This window comes from Hippocampus comes, unplaced genomic scaffold, assembly GCF_001891065.2.
Source record: "Hippocampus comes isolate QL1 unplaced genomic scaffold, H_comes_QL1_v1.1 scaffold199, whole genome shotgun sequence".
NCBI lineage: Eukaryota > Metazoa > Chordata > Actinopteri > Syngnathiformes > Syngnathidae > Hippocampus > Hippocampus comes.
In genome coordinates this window covers 630,348-652,780 of record NW_017805372.1, presented here as the reverse complement: position 1 = coordinate 652,780, position 22,433 = coordinate 630,348, and the positions used below count along the sequence as shown (strand labels likewise).

The 22,433-nt window shown below is 45.4% G+C and overlaps 1 protein-coding gene and 1 long non-coding RNA gene across 4 annotated transcripts; one reads left to right on the top strand and one right to left on the bottom strand.

The window, feature by feature from the left end:
• Positions 1-490: 490 nt before the first annotated feature.
• sardh (sarcosine dehydrogenase) lies at positions 491-21,121 on the bottom strand. 3 transcript variants are annotated; one of them, XM_019871978.1, is made up of 23 exons: positions 20,938-21,118; positions 19,834-20,026; positions 19,254-19,390; positions 18,813-18,991; positions 18,014-18,193; positions 17,681-17,804; positions 17,367-17,467; positions 15,840-15,944; positions 13,848-13,977; positions 13,413-13,499; positions 11,224-11,314; positions 10,472-10,613; positions 8,633-8,716; positions 8,364-8,477; positions 8,120-8,258; positions 7,076-7,189; positions 6,538-6,685; positions 4,372-4,465; positions 2,875-3,037; positions 2,533-2,701; positions 2,217-2,352; positions 1,937-2,089; positions 491-1,661 (listed from the first exon to the last, which is right to left on the bottom strand). In XM_019871978.1, exons 2-22 carry the CDS (start codon positions 20,019-20,021, stop codon positions 1,961-1,963), a joined length of 2,754 nt encoding a protein of 917 aa, XP_019727537.1. In that variant the 5' UTR covers positions 20,022-20,026; positions 20,938-21,118; the 3' UTR covers positions 491-1,661; positions 1,937-1,960. The 3 variants fall into 3 exon arrangements, with proteins under 3 accessions (XP_019727537.1, XP_019727538.1, XP_019727536.1); XM_019871979.1 differs by having other exon boundaries at positions 491-2,089; positions 21,053-21,121; XM_019871977.1 differs by having other exon boundaries at positions 491-2,089.
• LOC109517074 (uncharacterized) lies at positions 7,431-8,113 on the top strand. The gene is made up of 3 exons (XR_002168469.1): positions 7,431-7,459; positions 7,628-7,730; positions 7,893-8,113. It is a non-coding gene; the product is annotated as an uncharacterized LOC109517074 (long non-coding RNA).
• Positions 21,122-22,433: the final 1,312 nt, after the last annotated feature.

Genomic DNA, 22,433 nt, shown 5'->3' with positions numbered 1-22,433 from the left:
CCCAGTGTCTTGTTGTTTGTCTTGTTGTTGTCTTCACATTTAGCATTCGCAGGATGAAGTCATGACGAGAAAATTAATACAGCGGACATTTGAAAACAGAATACCTTGGAGGCTATGTGATTTGTAATTTGACCAAAATGTTCTGCAAGAAGACACCATTGAAGTTGGAGAAAAAAAGCAATGTAAATACAGTACTACCCCTCTCCCCCGATCCCCCCACACACACATGCAGCCACACAAAGCATCTAAATCTAAAGCGGCGATTTTAAAATGTAGTGCGAAAGAATCACTGAATTAAAGTGTGCATAGTGTTACAGTGGTTTAGATTTACTCCAGTTCAGTTGTATTTAACTTTTAATTACATGAACATTGAACCTTTTCGAGATGTCGATTTTAAAACATTCATTCGAGAATCATTTCATTGAACTTTTCCTGCTTTGCAGCTTTTAACTAACACTCGGTACAGTACGTCTCCCTTTGCACATTTTTTATGTTTTACGAAATAGCTTTTGACTTCTTTTCACCGTAAGCAGACGCTAAGAAAGTTAAAATGTTATTGAAAACATCGGCTACACAGTCACGGAAGCAGCTTGGCCCTCGAGCAAATGATCCCAACGCGCCACAATTTCATTTGTGTTTCTCAACCAACAATTTGGACACGTAATGAGACAAAGAGGTGCTTCGGCGAACAGAAAGGTGGCTCTGACTAATTTCTGAACGGTAAACATCAAGTAATGATGACTGCACCAAAAGGCGCTGTCTCAAGGTGGGGACATTTATTTTTTTTCAGATTTTGTCTTTGAGCTCAATGTCATTGAAGTCATCCTGCACAAGGATTTTTTTTTTTCTTCTTCATAGGTCATGATTCTTATAATAGACATCAGTCATCTGTAATGTGACTTAAAGTGCCTTCGGGGATGGTGGTGTCTAACTGGAGAATCTAATACCGTAAGACCGCATAGAATGAGCTGAGAAACAAGGTTAGCAATGTTCTACTGTATGTACTTTTGGAGGATCCTGCCACGCGGAACCTAAAATTGCCCACTTGACTGAGAACAGATATCATTCGTGACCTCCAAATTGAGAATGCGAGGCAACAAGCTGTCATACGTTTAGCTTCAAAGCCATTTTGATTTCATTTGGCCTTTGTTAGAAGGAGAAGGGTACATCTTGTCGTAGATTATATGATCAATTGTTATCGTTGCGGACGCCGCTGTGTTTGCCCCCCCCCCCCAAATAAAATAAAAACACTATTTTTGTCACATTTTAAGGCTATTACAGTTTAGCGTGTGCACTCAGTGTCTTAGTAAATCACAGAATAATAATAATAATATTTCCCACAGTGCATAAAAGGCAAGATAAATTTACAAATGCCCTGAGTCAAAACAATTACCGGTTTAAAAAAAAAATCTATGTATATATTGGCATTTTTATGAAGGTAAATGTAAAAAAACATTTCTGCTAAAAGCTATGAACCGAACTGCTTCCGATGCAAATGAATCAACAAATGATTGATGCCAGTGTCTAATTGAGGCGCTGCCATAGCGGCTTAGCGGGGCTAAGTCTTGCGGTAGCTAGCGAGGGGGAAACACTAAACGTCTCAAATTCCGTGCGGTCAATTTCATCCTTCCAGATCAATTCTCTAGCCCGATTGATTTAGAAACAATTACTGAAGATAATTGAACGAGTCAACTCACTATTCACCGCGAGCAGCGACACATACAGCCGAGGGCGGAAAGGACCTTTGGCCACACCTCACTCAAACGAGATTCGTTTTCGTATCAGAACCTCCCCGTATACGTGAATAATCAAGCCCACACCAAATCCCCATCCGGTCACAGCATGAATAAATGTTCCGTATTTGCCTGAGACGATTGAAATCTTGCGCCAGCGTGCCAAACAACCGGAGCTCATCTCAGCACCGAGCGGGGGAGGTTTTCACTCCGGGTGAAGGTCCGCGTCAATCGTAGATGCCCTTCACGCGCTTGTTCTCGGGGTCGAACGGAGATCTGAGGTGGGCCTTGGCCTTGTACGTCACTCCCATCCTCTCCAAGGTGAACTCGCCACTCTTGACGAAATCGGTGCTCACCTGAAGAAGGGGACAATTTAGAACGAGGTGAAATTGAAGCAACCGGGGTCGTAAAGGGAAGCACTGAAAAACTGAAAGCTATGTTGTTTTTCTACCGAATGCGCCTGTCGTAAAGGAACATAATTACCACTCCTCCGTCTGGATTACGGATGTATCCGTAACCGATTGTCTTGTCGATGTAGAATCCATAGTCAGCACGCCGCAAGTGGCCAACGGGGACGCCGTTACGGAAGATTGCCTCCAGGCCGAACATTGGTACTTTCCTGTATTTAAAAAAAAAAAAAAAATCAAACAAACAAACAAAAAAAAAAAAAAAAACGAAACAAGAATCAACATTTCGATTTTCACAGCATGCGTTCGGGGTGCACATAAACGGTCGAAGTCAAAACCATCCCGGTGGATTTCGTTCATTTTCTGTCAGTGTCGACGCGAGCTAGACTGACTCGTCAATGGTGAAGGAGACGATGCGTCTCCTCAGGCCTTCCTCCTTCTGCTTCTCCAGCCGATGCCGACCCTGGAAAGGGATGGAGCCTTTCAACTTGCAGGTGAAGGCTAGCCCCGCCTCCAGGGGCGTATCATCCGGGCGAAGGTCGGCGTGCCAGTGGCGGTAACCTGACAAAGGTGGAGGGTGCTCGTTACATCCAATTGTGTTTAAAAAAAAAAAAAAAGCCTTTTTCACAAATAAAAATTTCTATCCCGGTCGGAAAGAATTTGAAACAATTTCTGTCTCAATAATAAGGCGAAATGTGTTGATGGCTCCCAGCAGACTTCGGATTCCGAGTTACCTTTCTCGATACTGAGCGAGTCGATGGCCCTGTAGCCTGAATTGATGATGCCGTGCTTGGCGCCGGCGGCCATGACGGCGTGGTAGACGGAAAGGCAGGAGCCTTTGGGAACATGGAGCTCCCAGCCCATCTCCCCGACAAAGGACAGACGCATCGCACGCACCTGGAGGACGAGAGGAGAGGAGGCTTTAAAAAAAGGATGCACGCACGCATCCCTCACCCATGCACGCAGTTAATCTTCAGGCCTCACACTGACTCGGATCTGAATAGTGACTCTACAAGAAGAACCAGGAAGAGGCAAAGCAAAATGAATAGATATGACACAACACAGAGCACACCAGTGGAAAAGATGCAAATCTGATCTTTGTTTGAGAAATGGTGTCTCCAAAAAGCCGGTAAAGCTATACGGTTTATCAACATCGGCTAACATCTTTTTTTTAAGACTAATAATCAATCACATTGTTTCATTCCACTGTGCACGTGACCAAAAACAAACAAAAAAAAAACTTTGACGTTGGAGCCGACTCATTCACTTTCCATTCCGCCTTATGGGAAATTAAATATGAACCAATCCGCCACCCCAAAAATAGATTGTGTTAATCCTTCGAGGTCCCACTGTATTTGAATAATGCTTTGACAAGGAAGCAACGCGAAAGCTCCGAAGACGGCTGGAGAGTGAAAGTCAGCTCGTGAAGCAAATGAGGGGGGGGGGAGGGAGTGTGAAGTGACGAGAGAGAAATGTCTCCAACAGTTTGCCCCAGTGGGCGCAGTGACGGTCGGGCCATCTGGCCGGCCGAGGTTCACCCTGGGCCCCATATGTACATGCCGCCGCGCACGTTTGAAGAAAAAAAAACAAAAAAACTGCAGACTCACAAAGCCGCAGAGATGAAATGCATACGCTCGTCGCATCAAACGTGGACTCACGCTGCACATGAGCGAACACAAACATAGATTTTGATTAATTGAAATGACCCACGTACAAACCAGTCCTCTGGTGAGTTTGGGTGGGGGGGGGGGGCAGAGGGGCACCGCGGGAAAAGAGCCAAGGGCACAGAGTGTGCTGTGTTCTCGCAGCATTGCAACCATTAAAATATCGCCCGGGCAAAGACCAGTAAGCAGCACCCAACGCTGCGCAAGCGACACACTTGTGTATGCGCGCAAACACTCCCAGAGAGCGATGCCGTCTGCAGTCACTTGTGCCCTGAATAATTCACGCTAGAGCAACTAAGACAGCGAGCTCGGGCATGTGTTCGTCGCAGCGTGATCCGGAACAACACGCTTGCTTTGGTCGCAGGTCACTGACTGTGCTGGTCAGTCTCACAAGACCAAAAGTTGCAATAATTCACAAACACACACACGCACACACACATTCGGACACTCATTTCAAAGAGCTAGTTAAAGTGAAGCCATTAAACGCATCACTTCCAAATAAAAGTCACCGAGTGTGTATTTGTGTGCTCCACGCGAGCACGTGTGTGTGTGTGTGTGTGTTCTCACCTGATGGCCGGCGGCGGTGACAACTTTGTGGGTGGAAAAAGGGAAGGCGTCGTTGCTGAGGTCTGCGTCCAACACCTCTTGTAGCACCTCCCGACTGGACAAGGCCATCAAGAAGACAAAATTCAATCATTCAAAATCTCATTTAAAAACAGATATGAATCTATATTGTCTTATTTAAAACAAATTCATCATTTATTTCATAAAAGAACAAAAAACATGCGAAATAAAAAAAGCTCATCGCTCACCAAAAGCGCTCTTCTGATAACCTCACCCACAAGCACACAAAATCGATATTACATAAAAAATAAATAAATAAATAAATAAAAATGAGTCAGCGGCAAAAAAAAAAGGGACTAAGTTTAGCTTACTTTGCTTCTTGTACGCATACGAGGGTAGCGGTGATAGAACGCAACGCCGCCTCTGAAGGCTATTCTTTGCAGGAGTAAAAACAAACGTCAAGAAGCCGCGAGTGAAGTTGGGGCGGCGTGTTTTCTATTTTCCCCAAAAGAAATCAATGTTGCTGTAAGTTGATAGAAGAGCCGCAACCGTGCGCTTGCTTGCAAGAGGCGCAGCGGCGCATGCGGCACTCTCGTCGAATTTTGCGTCCTCCCCGAAGCGACGCTTTGTTCATTGAACTTGCGAGCACACAAGGCGGAACAATTAGCTCGAAATAATCTGTTGAAAAGGTTGCGTGTGCTCGTTCGTGAGGTTTCGCAACCGCTAATCTCATTCTTGGACATGCCACTTATCGGTAGCTTTTTTTTTTTTTTTTTGCCCAGTTGAGGCCTGGAGGACTTGCGCACGTGTGGTTCAACCTATAATAGAAAGTCACGAGGGCAAATGCTGAAATGTGGAGCTCATTTAAAAGAATAGATGGATGATCTATTTTCTGAAGTTTATCGGCGTCACTCACATCTCATAACTAGGCAACATCAATGTCAACAAGCGACAATTTATTTCTAGAAATCTCTGCCAGTGTTTCCATTTTCAAATTCTTACTTTGACAAACACGACTAGAAAATCACAATGTCCCACCCCTGGGGAGCTATTTTTGGAGCACGGCCCCTCAAAACGCCAACGAAATACACGCATGTTTATGACCATAAATACAATTTCGCTCTCGGTGCCTAAAATCGGCCTTCATTAGTTCGTATGGTGACACGCGTCAAGAGCCACTCAATCATCCCCCAGAGTCGACGTTCAGTCTGTTGAAGGAATCTATCGTGAAACTACGGTACACACGCTGAGCGCGACGGGCTCCTGGGGCCAGTGACACACTCGATATGGCTTTGACGCAAGCGTTCGCAGCAAGAGGGAAAGGAGAAGGGGGCGAGGGGTGGGAGAAGAACGTAATCGCTGGTGGAGGATAAAAAGAACGTTGTGGATGTACGGGGGAAGAATGCGATGGATACCAAGATCAAGAGAAGAGGAAAGGAAAATACTCCTCAAGGGGAGGACGTCAACACGACGCACGTGTCGAGCAGAATGTGACTGAAATGTGAATCCCAAGGCATGACGGAGGGGTCTTGTGAAGGGTAAGAACCACATGAAGTGAAAAGTATTTTGGAGAGAGCTCTTCTCAACATACTGCTTCAATCATGAATCATCACAGTACCGTATTTTCCGCTTGATAAGGCACTTCGTTGTATAAGGCGCACCTTCGATGAATGGCCTATTTTAGAACTGTTTTTGTACGTAGGGCGCACCGCATTATAAGGCGCATAGAAGAGAAGCTGCAATCGTGGCTGCGGTTGCGTTATGAATCCACTAGATGGAGCTTCGCTAAAGGGAATACAATACAATACGATACAGTTTTGTTGATACAGAGTTTTTACAACCACTGCTGCTGGAACAAAGCGCTTTACGGAACATTTAAAATACTACGGCCAAGAAATTGGAATATTGATCCATATAGAAGGCGCATCGGATTATAAGGAGCACCGTCGGCTTTTGAGAAAATGGAATGCTTAAGGGTGTGCCTCATAGTGCGGAAAATACGCTCATTTTGACCGACTGACATCTGAAGAATTTTGGCCCGTTTTCTTTTTTCCCCCAACAAACCAACATTTTTTTTTTTTTTTCTGCAACACATTTTCAGATTTGGGGGACATCTGAACTCATCAGGTGAGAAAATGTCTTAGTTGATCCTTTTTCTGCCGACTTTACCTCTTTGGTCCCTGGATGCTGATCATGCCCATGTCCTCCGAGTGGTCCGTCAGCTGGCAGCGGAAGCCCTGGTCCTGGATCACCGTTCGAATGTGGTTCCAGTTGTGCTCGGCAACACCGCCTCCGATGGCCAGGTAGTACGCATCACCTCGAGGGAAATGGAGAGAAATTCAATTCGGAAATGACATTCCATTTTTTTTGGTTGCCATTTTCTGCCGAGCATGAACCAGAGGCAGGTGCAACAACACGAAAGCTGCAATTTAACTGTCACAAAGTCCTGACGCCGAGTTTCCAAAAAAAAAAACGTGGGCGGCGATTTGCCCCGACAAGTGTTTTAAGACATAATGACAACTGATGACGGAAAGAAAACTTTCTAGGAATGACGGGTCGGAAACAAATGTGCAGAAGGTGCGAGACAACGTAAGCAGCGGTTTGTCCACAAAAACCGAGTGGAAAGATTCGAGCGTATGTTTTGGAAATCATGGCGATCGGGGCGGATGTGATGCCAAGAGCAGAACACGTTGGCACGCTTACTCACCATCGGACTCGGGTGCCAGCGGGAGGTTGGCAGCTCCGGACTCCAGTCTGCTCACTGTCAGGTCAGCTTCCGTCCCTCCTCTTGAATTCAGCATGCACGTGTACACGGTGGAACCTGGAACGCGTACACGCACACGTTTATTTTATTGTCACAATTAGCATGTCTGTGCATTTGTGAAAAGCTTTCGCTCAGAATATCAAGCCCCGAACACCTTTCAGACCATCTTTGTATTTTCCCATCAACATGTCGACCAACGGTAATTTCTTCAAAGCCCAAATCTCCGAGGAGAACACACCAGATCTCCCTCATTTGTTTCTTTGTGGTTTGACACACTTTTGAAGCCCGCGTGCGATGCCACTGTCAGAAGATGTACCGAATAAAAAGGTAAAGCCTTTCTTTTTTTTTTTTTCTTTTTCCCCAGAAGCTGCCGCGGCGGGGACGGGAACCCCCCCCATTAAAGCGGAAATGTCAACCCAGCGCATCACTGGCAGGAACAGTCACCGCAGGACCGCCGGCGACATTGTGTCGAATGACATCTGTGTATAATTTCAGGAGACGCAAAACGATAACGCGTCCGTCACCCGGCTGGCTGGAGGACATGCAAAAACCGTGGCTGTCCTTCAGCCATCACGCACTGCAAGAGATGATTGACAGGGTAGGATCAACATGAAAGCATCCTCGTGCGTCTGTGTGTGATAACAAAAGGCCACTTGGAATGACGGGCATCGACATTTCTTCGCATTTGATGATTTCAAACCGAAAGAGTGGGAATAAGGGAGTCGTGGAAGGGCCCCGTTCTATCTCGCCGTCACCACAGAGGAAATTGATCCTGCCCAGCCGAGCGATGGAGTGAGGAAGCTTCATTTCACAACCGTACGGTCTCCGAACGCATCATCGGAGGCGACGGAGGAAACGCACCGCTCGTGTGTTTGACGTCTCATTTCCTCCGGTTCGCCTTGAACAAAACCGTCAATCCTCTGGACCGTCTGCCACTACTTCCACACGCGCGCGTGGCTTTTGGCTTTCGGCGGCAGTCCCACTGACCTGGCTTCTTGTTGACATCGGCGGTGAACAGCCAATCGGCTGCTTTCTTGGCATCGGGACCGGTGAGATAGAACTTTCCGAAGTAGGACATGTCAAACACGGCCACGCCGTGCCTGCATGACAGGCACTCGCTCTTTATCTGCATTAAAAAAAAAAAATACATCGACATTAAATCCAATCCACCGTGAGCACTCGATAGCCAAAACGCTCGTGTCATGTCATGGCGGCGAAGCTCAACTCTTACCACGTCATGATGCGGGGGGAAGTCAAAGGTGTACTCTTTGCCCAGCAGCTCGTTGTATTTGTACTGCTGATTCCTCTTGATGTCGTAGGCGCCGTAGTAATCGTAGTCTTTAACCTTTCCAACAACAAAGGTCGACGCAAAGGAGGTCATAAAAAAAAAAAAAATCAATAAATAAATAAAAAGCTGTGGTGTGTCGACACAACTACATCCAGCGTTGGGGGCTTAGTTTGGATATTGACGTTCTAAATGCGGATGCGTGCGTTTCTCACAGGAGCTTGTCCGTCCTTGGTGAACCAGCCAGGTCTCTCCCAGCCATGTCTCTCCTGGAATACGCAGCCCTGCTCTGTCAGCACCTACAAAATCAAAGAAAGGCGACCAACAGTCAACGGGGAAGAAAAGCGTGCGGGTCTCAGAATGTGATCGTTCAAATGTTGACTTTGGATACTTTCGGTTGGACGCAATCACAAACGGAGAGGCTGTTTTTATAACCTTTGAAGCGTATAAAGGTCCATGATGATCAATAAAGATTTTTTTGTAACGAGTTGTAATATTCCTGTAATCCAATCAAAGCCAAATGATCCAAATTTAATTGAGCAGAAACAGTTGCCACCCATACATACTTTCTTCTTTTGTCTGAATTTAGTCAATAAGGTTTTTGCATTCATGGTAAAATTCAAAAAAAAAAAAAAAAAACCTCATTATATTGTCCCCATATCTGCATGTAATATTTTTCACTCCTTGCTAATAATGGGCTGTCACTTATAATCGTATATGTTGCTAATAATATTATTACAATCCAACAAAAATCAATGAGCACACAAATGACATCCAAAATGTCTCTGAATTCTTCACGGGATGGAACACATCAGAAGAAGATGCTTCACCTCTCACCATCCTCCTCTTCCTCCTCCTCCTCCTCGTTCGAACTGACAGTCGCCCACAGTTGCTACCGTAGGTATATGTTGTGCTAGCCGTCTCCTGCCAAACCTTCCCACACCGTGCTATATTTACCATCTGCGCTACCCGGCAAAACGTGTGAGCGGCCGCGTCAAGAGTGACCGCACTTGGTGTCGGAAAAAGGAAGCCTCCGAAAATGACTCCATCTAATTAGCTTCAAAGGGACAAGCGAACACAAAGTACCTCTCGGTCCTGGCGAGACCTGTATCGTGCGTACAAATCATTTCGAGAATAACAGACTTTTATTTTCCCGGCGTTGCCACTAAAAATGCGTCGACGCTGCTCTGCAAGCCGAAGGAAGGCCGGTTGCTAGGTGATCGGCCCTTCAGCAAGTGATTAGCGCGGATCTTAAAAGGTTTGGAGATGAGGGTCGCAACAGCCCCGGTCTCAGCGGAAAGTTCCTCTCGGAGCTGCGAAAACATGCCTATTAGGAGACCGGTGCCGTCATTGCGATGCCACATAATCGCTCCGGCTGGGGGAAAAAAAAAATATACTAATAATAAGTACAGGTCTACGCCATCGCATCGAACTTGTACGAGGCAGCAAGGTGCCACGGGGGCATCAAGACTGACGGCAATCTAAACTGTTCACGCAATCTGTTGTGCGGAAAAGCGCCGAGCGGCACCTTCAAGGACGGACCCCGCCAGACACCGCGGCAGTTAAATGAAGTCAGCAACAGGAAAGGAAGACTAAGTGGGGCCATTAATGTTTAAATACAGTGGGCAAGGGGTCCATTAGGAATTTGTGTCGAGCGTAAGGAGAAGTTGAAAGACATGCGAGCCCGGGCGACCGGAGATTAAGTGTATCATTTATAGTCACGGACGGCATTCATAAATGGAGCCGGCGGAGAAGAGTGACGCAGCTAAACTGCCGTCTGCCTCGGCCTTAATCGTTTTTTTGACCGCATGAAAACGGCAGCGGTGGGGGGAGCGAGTCATCACAATGACAAATGAATTCAAGAGGCCAACGTTTGTGAGTGTTTGCGAAGGTGGCGAATGGGTGAGATTCGGTCTTTCAGTCAGTTGCCATTAAAAAAAAAAAAAAAAAAAAATACGAAGAGGCAAACGTATTAACCTTATAAAGGTCCAATCGGGATTGTTTGAGCTTTTACCGAAGCACCTGTGAGGCGCAGATCAAAGCCCGCCGTTTACCTGGTGGAACGGATCCTTCCTCATGTTTCTGCTGGCCAGCGGCTCATCAAACGGGAACACCACCGAGTAATTCTTGGCGTAAGACTCGTGACTGCGCTCTCGGATCCAGCGTTGGTTGTCCGTCAGCGAGCTATGGAAGCGCCTGAGAAGGGAAAAGGATGAGCCATTCAAACAATTAAAAAGTCGCAATCAGGCAGATCGGAAAACTTGCCTACAAAAATTTTACAGGGAAACATTTCACTGCACCAATGGGAGTTTTTTTTTTAATTTTTAATGACCACATTTTTTTGTATATTCGTTTTAATGCTAGTCAAAGAACATCCCAATAATTCATGTTGCAAAAAAAAAAAAAAAAAATCAGGCACCACCGTCCCATTTTTACAACATGAATATTTTCTCTGAGACATTTAATAAGAACTGTCGTGAGCACGTTCTCCCGAAATAGCGGACCCGCGTTTACCTCTCCTGCTTTGCGTCTTTACAAGTAACGTAAATGTAGCGGCTCATCAACTATGATACGTATTAAACTTTATAAGGCTTCTCTATTGCCGGGGATTGATAGGATAGTTGAAGCTCATTTTGATTTAGCGCAACTATAAAGGGGCTGCAGTTGCTCAAACGAGCCAAACAGGACAGGTCATTTGAGAGACAAATATGCCGTAACGATGACAAATCTAATGCCGGTCGAACTAAATTTGCAATCAGTGTGCGATGTTGTACATGTTTTTCTTTTTTATTTTTTTTGTATGTACCTGATGTCGTATCCATACATGTCCTTCTCAGGGCGGCCGTGGATAATCCAATGCGCGAGCTCGCGACCGCAGCCACCTCCCAGCATCATACCTGGAAGACATTACGCATGTAACACCACATAAATATATCGCTTGAAGAATTCGACTTATAGCGGAACCTCAAAAATTGGAACTGTGTGCTTTGAATCCGTTCCGCATTCTGTCGACAAACCGCATGCGATCTCCCACCCAGGAAGGTTTGATGACAGAATCGGACACTGCGCTTTAGAACTTGAAAGCGGAAGTGCGAACCATGACACCAGCGTGTCGCCGTAAAAATACGCATGTCACATAAGCAACTTCTAAATTCGGCCATCTTTGTTCCAAAACAGCAGCATTAATGAGCTTCTCCCTTGAAGCGACCCCCTTCCTACGGTGTCCTTAGCGATTTCCATAAATCTACATGCACGTTTGTGTACGTGCCGCGACACCAGAGTGGCCTCGCATTCCTTCTTTTTCCCCTTCCGTCGCGGCTCTCCCTCCATCTAGGATCATTTCACACATCTGCAAGGCGCCGCCGCTCCGAGGCCCAGCCGGAGGTGGACGTCTGAGTGGATGGATGGGCGCCGGAGGGCGACGGGGGGAGGAGGAAAGCGGGATGACGGAGTTCTCCCGAGACACTTGGACATGCGGCGGGGGCCAGGTGGCGCTGAGAAATGTCACTCGAGATAACCGCGCTGACGTTTCGAGGATGCGTCTCCGTACGCACGCTAACGCTTCCACTCGTCTTGTCGGGACTCCTCGTCGCCACTTCCTCTTTCCCTACTCCGCTATCTGCGTACCGCTCTCTTACTGTTAGCTCAGGCTGCGCAAACACGTCTGTATGGGTCTCTCTTGCCCCTTTTCCACGTGCTGCATTTAGAACGAACGGCTCAGAAATGGTGTCCACGCAGGCTAATTACTTACTTTTAAAACCATTATTGTGTACTGCTTGAAAGTAGGGGTAATTTTTGGTTCTGTGACGAATATCACTGAGATGAAGGTGCTAATTATTGCCACGATGGGGGGGTGGGGGGGTGTGACACGGCAACAGCCATACAGTCGTTAAAAGCAATTACATGCCTATAATCATCAGAGCAAATGAACACACTTTAAGAGTTCTGACTGATGCTCTGACACGGGGAAGGTAATTCAATGTTGCCTGGCAACACTTCCAATTACCGAAAGTAAGCACTCGAAGCCAGCGAAGAACTTTCGCCCTGTGGTTTCTCCCATATCCGAACACTGAGCCGAGTAAGCTGCTGTGTGACGTGAATGTGTTTTGTGCGATAAGAGATGAGAGATGAGACGGCGGCGTGGTGGGAGGGGGAGGGGGGTAGCGGGGATGGGAGGGCGGGGGAGTAGCGGCGTGCGCTTCAAAGAGAAAAAGGAAGGGGGCAAGGGTTTCATAACAAGACTTCAGCTTGAGCCGAGACTTACGGTGGACTGTTTTAGTCGGTGAGATGTTTGCGCGCCACGCTAACTAAATAAATAAATGAATAAATAGATAGAAGAATAACACCAGGGCGGGGCGGAGCAGCAGTTTAAAACAATATATGCTTAGAATATCTCATATGAGAATTAAAATTTTTGGTCGACATTTCAGAAAGCATCGTGGAAGATGACATGTTTCATCCGCTTTCGAGGGGCCACATAAAAATGATGTGGCGGGCCAGATCTGGCCCCCCGGGCCTTGGGTTTAACACCAACGATCGAACAGTCGCCTACTTGGTTAATCAGAAATTCTCGCGACAGCAGTGTATTGCAGTGTACTCCTGACCAAGAAAAAAATAAATAAATAAATAAAAATTCTCCTATTTACTTTTAACATTTACAGTCCACCTCCACACTGTGTATCTCGGCACTTAGACGCCGACATTTTTTCACGGTCTAAAGTCAGGGGTGAAAGCTGTCAAGTCACTTAATGGAATGACATGTGAAGCCCGAGGCACTTGTGTACTACTTTGTGCTTGTCGGCGTCCCGGTATTATAGTGAGGAAGGTTAAAGTTCATGACCAAGTTCAACGCAATCATCGGCTCATGTAATATGCCTTTTGTTTTCTCCGTTCCCTCTTTACTGCATTGTGATGCATTGGACGACAAATTCCTGTTTTCTAAACCACTCGGGTATGTCAAATGTAACAAAAATAAAAACACAAAAAAAAACTGACCGGCGCTGTTGAAACCGCAGCCCAAAAAGAAACCTCTGACCTCCGGAGCCTCTCCCATTAGCGGCTTATGGTCTGCTGTGAAGGATTCTGTGGACCAAACAGAAAACAAAAACAGACTGATATTCAGACAGGCGAGCAAAACAGATATGACGAAAGCCATTAGTCATTCGTCATCACTAATTTGCATTTAATATGATCTTTCAACTTCTCCGTATTTCCATTTTTTTTAAATTTCTTTGTGAGTCAGTACGGAGGTGTCTGTGAGCAATCAGACCCAGCAAGATCACAGATGGATTCTATTCCTCTCTAAATTTGAATGTGTGAGATCTTTTTATATGGAAAACTGGTTTACAGCTTCCGCATCAGCGTGTGTGTGTGTGTGTGTGTGTGTGTGTGTGTGTGTGTGTGTGTGTGTGTGTGTGTGTGTGTATATACCTGGGCCACAGACAGTGGATTTAATACCAGTCTGCTCTAAAACGGGTACTCTGTTGATGGCGCCCTCGATATGTTGCATGAATACGTCCCAGTCCAAGTCAAACAGGCTAAAGGCAAACTTGTCCGAAACCTGCGAACAAAACACAAACTCAGAATCCCCAACATCATTAACATGACAACATTCATTGCTGACATCTGTCAGTTCAAGTTTTGTTTCCTCCCAAGTTCACGAGTTGTACGTCTCAAAGTCCCTCCTCCTGATCCAAGCTTAGTTCTTCTCTTCTCACTCATGCAGGTCACTGATGCTTCAACTTTAAAGTCTTGCCTTCCACACTTATCTGGCTCAGTCAGTAAGACGGCACTTCAAATCAGTCTGGTCCCTTCCTCGCTCTTCAACTCGACATTTTGCCACTGATAAGGTCAACCTAATTCTTTGTCTTTAAAATGTCCCATAAGGGAACCTTTGAAATGTATTTATTAGAAAATCTGCAAATTAAAAAATGTGATAGGGGTCTGGAATAGATTAACAGGATTTACATGATTTCTTATTGGAAGCATTGCTTCAGTTTCCATTCAGTCTTTTTTTTTTTTTTCGGACGGATTAATCATGAAAACTAAAGAGAGGTTCCACTGTACTCTAATAAGCACTAAGAATAGGAACCGTCGCTTGCTGAGATTCGCTGGCGGCAAAGCACCACACAAAGCTCCTCAACTGACTTTCACATAGTTCCCCAGCATCAAAATGCAACAAGATAACGGCGGGCTGTCTAAGTAGCGGCTTCGTTTTAACACGAAGATTCAAGGTGACGGTCACCAGTTTGATGTTGCCAAGGACTCTTGTGTCATTACGGCGCAAAGACGCCGAAAGTGGAGATTGCTTTTGTCCAATTCAGCGCAGTCCTCCACATCCTTCCCAAGACATCAATCCTTCTTACTTCGCCCTCTATTCTCCTCGCGTTCTCTCCGTTTCTGACTAATTCCCGTCTCCTCTTTCTCCTCCAAAGCGATCAAAGCTTTGCACTCGGCTGCGGAACGAGGAGAAAAAGATCAAGAAGTGGCTTTCTGCACGCATGAATCACGTCGCCGCACAGGCCAGCACGAAAACACAAAGTCACAGAGTCGTGAAATGATGACGTTCAATCGTCTGATCAAGTCACTCCTGAAACCCGTCAGAGAGACAAAGTTGTTTGCACTTTTTGTTGGCCATACAATTAAGTACACCTGCACAAATTGATTAAAAAAAAAAAAAAAAAGGAACCGCAAATCTGCTTTGACAAAGACATTGATTAACGATGTCAGAGTGGTGTTATTTTTTTCATGAGATATTCATAACAGAAGCCAAGAAAAACTGCAAACAAACTTAGTTCATCATTAATGATGATTTACTTTTAATTTCATTTTTTTTCCAATAGTGCAGGATAAATAAACAACTACCGTAGTGGAAAAAAAAAAAAACAATATGTGGGGGAATGTCAACGGGTTATCAAAATGTAATCTAAATTAATAAGCGAACCACGACCCGCACGTCTACCACAGTGATTACAAACCAGTGCGCCGTGGGAAATAAGACATTCATCCAATTTCGCTAACAGGTCATAAAATTATTGATGTATTTACGAGAAATAATTTATCTTTGTTCAGCTAGCCGCTGCACGCTAGCAATTTAAAGTCACAGGCAAAAAAAAAAAAGTGAAATGCCCTTCCACCAGATGACAGGCGGTACATAATTAACTTGTGTATTCACTTTTTGCGCTGAGTGGTTTGCAATGACATTTATTTTGTAGGATGTAAAATATGTACCTTGTCTCAATAAAGTTAAGTAAAGTAAAATAATGAAGTCAGTTGACAGGAGATCAGATGAAATGGCCGATGACACCTGACGCATTTGATTTTACGATTGGTAAGGCCTCACAGGATGTGACGTCAGCGCGCAAGTGCTTCAAAGATGACATCATACAACACATGACCAGGGAGATATATGTGACAGTTTACCTCTTCCCAAAAGATCGGGTTTGCTTCGTAGCCACCCACGGACAGGGCGTCCCCTTGCAGGCGCAGGTACACCGATGCATCGTGGTCCCTTACATTTGGCATATTCTGCACAGATGGATCAAAAACAGGATATTGGGACACATCACAACAACGGTGGGAAGTATTCACCTTGTTGCGTCCTCAGAGGAGCGCGGTGACAAAGCACGGAATGAATAGTTTTGACTCCAAGCCTGTTGTGCCGTCTTCTACTTGCTTTGTGAGGTGCTTTTTCTTTTCATTCCGACTTGTTCTGTTGACAGTGCAGCGAGTCGTAGGCGGGATGAAAACATGTACACAGCAGTAAGGCACTACTTTCTGTCTTTTGGTTTTCTTATTTATTGGAGCTACAGAGGAGCAAAGAGTTTGAAAATGCTCTCTGCAGGTAGTCAATATGTCGTATTAGTTTCAAGTGAGAGTTAGACTCCGCCAAGGCAATTGTTTACACTGCTATGATGTCAACGAAAAGGCAAAGCGGAGCTGTATCGAGTTTTGTCGGATGCACCGACTGCATTAGCTGCTGAAAAGTGTCACTTTATTGATCGGTGACAATGTGGCGGTAGGGGCTAATTTTTAAAGGGAGTGTATGACTGCTGTCAAAATCCTAATATCCTAAATTTTACGCTAAAGATATGAGTTCAGCTTGATAATAATAGTAGGGATAAGTGATATACTATTGCTGTTATATTTGGATAACAAGCTACACAGACTTTCTCCAGCAGCATCGCGACAACGCAGAGAAGCAAGCCGCATTTATCATCTCTTGTTTAACGGTGACAACATTTACGACTGATGATACGATGGATGAGAGAGAAAAAATGTGTTGTGATTCAAACTATAAACTCACGAGCAAAACGTTTACTGCTCTCATAAATCAAGTGTGCGACAGAAGCGAAATAATTCTTTCCAGACAGTCATAGATTGAGTCGCCCCCCGCTGGCCATTAGAAAGAAGGCAGTTTACAGCGACTGCCTTCATCCACTTCTTTGATCCAGTTCACGGAAGTGCGCGCGAGCGCGTGTGTGTGTGTGTGTGTGTGTGTGTGTGTGTGTGTGTGTGTGTGTGTGTGTGTGTGTGTGTGTGTGTGTGTGTGTGTGTGTGTGTGATGGAGCTCTAATGCTCTTTAAGCTCCTCTTAAACTATATAAGAGCGACTAGTTCTGGCTTAAAAAAACGCCAGCCTCTGGAGGATGAGCACTGTTAACACATGTGCCCACTGGCTCAGTGCGCGTTCACTAATTTGATTCACATGACGGAGTTAAGTTGTGCCACTTCAGATAGGACTTGTGTATACACAGCCGTGTTAATGCAATTAGAATAGGTAGACACCCCCGCCCCACACACACACACACACACGCGCAGAAAGAACCAGCTGAGCTTTTCACACATTGAATAACAATGGTCACAGTGCCCCCTGCAGGTGATATTAATTTTGACAGCATTTGTACCAGCCAGCAGGGATGGTTGGTTCGGCTGCAAAGAGGTTATTCACCTGAATGCCCTCAATCCTCTCTGTCACCACGTAGGCGTGATGCATGGCAATGAGGGGCACCTTCACTCCAGCCATTTCCCCCAACTTGGTGGCCCACACTCCTGTTGCATGAGCACAAAATGTTAGGTAATCACTTTCTATTCTGAATATACAGCAAGCAAGGGTAGGATTACTAACGTCGGCATTTGAAAATATTTTTGTCATATTTTCCTGCACTTGTAAAGTGGTGGTAAAATGGTGGTGGGTGCATGATACACCCCCCCCCCCACACACACACACACACACACGCACACAAATGAACATTTTTGCCTGACCTGCACAGTTGACCACGCATGGAGTCTCGATAGTGCCGTGCGGGGTCTCCACTGCTTTCACCCTCTTTACCCCGAGGTCATCCGCCCGCACTTTGATACCAGTGACAGGGCAGTTCTCAATCACCTGGTTTGGCAGAGTGGCATGGATACTTTTTGACTTGAGGATTATTCACGGATATCGGCATCCTATACAATGTGTAAAAGAACTGAACGCTGAAGAAATATTGTTGATAAATTTGTGTTAAAATCCTGACATATTTAAATTTGATTATCACAATTAAACAGATGTCAAATGGGTACCACATTTCACATGAACCGGTAAGTCAATGTTACCGTCGCTCCCCGAGCAGAGGCCGCTCTGCTCAGGGTGGTGCAGGTCCCCGCGGGGTCCATGGTGCCATCTTTGGGCACGTAAAGTGTCCCGTAGAGGTCGTCAACGTTCATTAGAGGATAAAGGTCCTTCGTCTCAGCAGGTGACAGCACGTGAGACTCTATACCGTACACTTTACCCAGCTGGAAGAAAATGAGACGTTAGGGCTTTCGTGGATGTGATTTCATACACACAAACGAAACATTCGCAACAGTAAATCGAATCAGCAAGAAGGGTCTCGATGGTAGGAAATCACACATACCAGGAAAATGAACTTCAGACTTTTAGCAATGATATAATCAAAGCAAACAAAGCGGCGACTACCGACGTGTGTTACTCAAGTACGGAGCCAAACAACAACGACAGGACATATTTTAAAGCGCCGACAAGTAACCTGCAAGAGTTAGCAGTTCTGCGATGGGAATTTTCATCTTCGAAAACATGTCGTTGGAAAGTACCATGTACAGTAGACCGTGAAGGCGGTTAAAATCAAAACATCAATATATCCTCAGAAATGGCATGTTGCCGTTTGACAGAAATACAGTATATATATAATTTTTTAAAACGACGACGACCCTCTAACTGACCTTGAACAATTAATTTCCTCACGGCATAACATTGCAAATGCAATCTACCCGGAGATAGAGAGCAACAAAGCGCCGTCATCCGGGAAATTTCAACAGTGCTCAATTTAGTCTTACGGCAATAATGGCCGCCATTGCTTTACGGCAGTCAAAAAGCCCGGCCGATCTCGCTTCTCACCGACATGAGGCGCTTGTACTCGTCCAGCCGCTGCTTGTTGGAGGCGATGAAAAGTCCTCCGTTCTGGATCCAGCCGGTGTGGAGGCCCGTTTCTTCCTCCAGGTCTTTGCTGATCACGTTCCGCGTGTGGGCCAGGAGCTCCACCTCAACGTCACTCGGGCGCAGCTGCCACAGGAGGCCTCGAGGAACGAAAGAACCAACGAAAGGCACGGACAAACAGAAAGGCGCACACGCAGGTTTTTAGGCATCGAGGCACCAAGGGCCAACAATTGGCACACATGCTGATCACTAAATCAACAGTAAAAAAAAAAAAAAAGACAGTTGATGTCTTGGATGTCACTTTAGTCACACTTGGACTGAAACGTTCTCGAAATGTTTTGGAGTCATTGTGGTTCCGTGCATCCATTTGAGTGAGTTGGAGCCTACGCCAGCCGCGTTTACCTGCTGTGTGCCAGGTGGTACCGGCAGTCAGTCGGTCCCTCTCCAGCAGAACCACATTACTCATGCCCATTTTAGCGAGGTGGTAGACCGTCTGACAGCCCAGACTACCTCCGCCGATCACCACCACATCTGCTGACCTGTACCGGGCGGCAGGAGAACAAAAGGTAGAAAGGAAGCTAACGCCGGTCGTGTCGTCATGAGTCGGTAGTTTCTACCAAGCACTTTGGTTCGGTACAATTTATGACATCAGAGTGTGGTTAAACGAGATCTGGCTTAAGGACTGTATAACCCAGTGTTGCCACAAGTTCCGGTAAGTACTGGGACTGGCACGTCAAGCCATCATACAGAAGCTCGTCTGTGATGCGTATCAGGTTCAATCCTTTCTGTACAAATAAATAGAGAAATATCTGGTTCTGGATGTGTACTTTGTCATGCTCACGGCTTTTTTATCATGGTGTTTGTACATTTTGAGCTGGGTTTGCTTGCTTGTCACTATTCACAGAAGCACAGCGCGACGCACTCGGCGCATGTCGGCTTTGGAAAATCCAGGCTTATCCATTTCATCCGGTGGTATGCTCACCTTGGTAAAGGTTTCGTTGGCCCAGATGCGGCTGCGTCATCTTGTTTGAGTGTCTTCTCGTAGGGGACGCTCTTCTCTGTGGTAGGCTCCGAGCTGTAGGTCCGACAACTTGTGCGGCACAGAGGGGAGGTGAGCTGGGGGCGCGCTGCCGACGCCAACCGCCGAACCGCACACCCAAGGAAGGCCATGGCCACTGCGGACAATAAAGAGACAGAAACCTCTCATTAAATATGACGAACTCCTGTGTGGATGAGAATATTGCACTGCACAGAATAATACTGCCCAGAGAAATAGTACCTTAGAATAATTTTCAGGGTATTCTCTACAAAAACAATTAGTTCCGACATATATGTATGTATATATTTTTAACTGCTGTAGAAACGCTCTGTAAAAGGTAGGCTCTGTTATTTTTGAAATGTATTTATTTCATGTTGTTATTTAGCAAACGCTTTTGCAGGTAAAAGTCGGCGTCAGCAATACTGACGGTCGCGAGATGACGTCAGTGAGGAAAAGTGGAGTCGAATTCATTTGAAACTGTGCTGTCCTTTTCCCATGTTCAAAAAGAAGCAACTTTTCACCTCTTCACGACCTGACGACGGAATTCAACAAAGGTTAAGGAAAGGTACTATAATGGTTTGGGGATTCGACTTTTCGAAGAGTTTGTGATCACTCGTGGCTTCATCAGAATCCTTTTGGCAGTGATATTGACCTCAAGTTTCAATGCATTGAATGACGGGGGCAACAACACAAGCAATGCCTGAGATCGAACAAGACCTTGCAAATCAATTAACATTATTAAGATGACATTTGCAGACGGTCTGTTCATTTTAACACGAGAAATAAACGATTTCAAACCAAGGTGCGGAGGGGCTGTCACATTTCTCCGAATTGTGAACGAACAAATGCTGTCGAGGAGAAAAACGCTTGAATCTTTATTCGGCTACACTTTTAAGTTAAACTCGAAAGGCTTGCATTATGTGTGCAAAGAAAGTAGCTGAAAAGTATATACTGTGCAGCACAAGATCAACCATGCCTGCGAGGCAGCGACAGTGTTGCCTTACGTGGCACGCAGTTGCAGCAGCCATGACACTCGTAAACACTTACCGTAATTATAGAAAGACAAAAAAAAAAAAAAAAGAGCGAGAAAGCAGGTCCCGAGAAGGCTTGGAGTTAAATGTCCAGAGTAGATAAATTACGAGGAAAACGATGGGAGACTTACGAAGAAGTCACATGGACATCAGTACACAACGCGGAGCTGACTACTCGTTAGCCACGCCCTTCACTGCTCACGAAATGAGCTGTCGCAAATATATGGCCCCTGTGCCAGAACCGGCCCGTCATGGAGTCAAATCCGGCCCCTTATTACAAAATGTGGAGCTGAGAGAACATGCTTTGCGAAAATGAATACTTACTTAGAAATATTTTAAGATATTGAATAATGCAAAAAAAAAAAAAAAACATCAGTCAGTATCTTCAGTTCAAAAGGTTTGGTGGACAATTGTTTTTTTTTTTTTTATACACTTCCACAACTTGTGCATAAGATTCAAAAAAATGGCGGACCCAAAAAGTAGTACATAAATGGTTGATCCCAAAGACTTGTGTGACTATATCCTGCAAATGTGCAAAACATAATGAATAAGTAAACACGAGTTGTGTGGCAAACATGTCACGCATGTTCTCTCTCTTTCTCTGCAATTTGACTGGCAGAATTACATATTTATTCATGAATTCACTAAACTTCATATGCTGTAAAAGTGCCCCCAGACAAGAAGTATCTATCCATCCATCCATTTTCTAATCTGCTTATCCTCACAAGGGTTATGGGCGTGCTGGAGCCTGTCCCAGCTCTCTTTGGGGGAGTAGGCGGGGTACACCCTGAACTGGTTGCCAGCTAATCGCAGTATTCCATTAATATGCCAGATAAAATTTGTGTTCTACTGTCCACTGCCTCATGACTTAATATGTTCCACGCCTGATAAAAGAATAAAGGAAAAGGCTGAACAAATCATAACCTTCCAAACTCAGAGCTGCAGATATTTTTTTTTTCTTTTGAGTTAGGTAACTTGAGTGAAGTCAAGAGACAGTCGATGAATGATGTAGTGCGCTGGTGTGCCATTTAAAGCTCCAAAATGTGTACAGATATCAACTGCTTATGTGAGCATAGTAAAAGTGGGCTCGGAGGGCCTGTACGTTATGAAATGCCACCTCCAGGCCAGCGGCCAATGGGGAGCCGACTTTAGGAAGCCTCCTGCAGAAAGTGGCTCTTTCCTGTTCGCGCAGCCTTGAGCAAGGTAACGGGACAACAACGGCGGAATCTCACAATCTTTGCCTGCATTTGCGCTTTCGTGTGAACAGTGTGAAAATTAACCTGGGGAACCTTTGAACGGCGCCTTCTTCAAATCCAAGCCGTGGTCTTGGATAACAGTATCTAATCTGGACTATTGTATATCAAGTGTGCACAGAGTGAGAAACAAGAAACTAAAAATTTGGACATTTCAGTTAGGTAGATTATCAATTGTAACGATGCAATGGAAATTTTTCCTTTTCACTCATGGAGCTATCTTACACCGATGCCCTAAAAAAATAAATGACTTACAGAC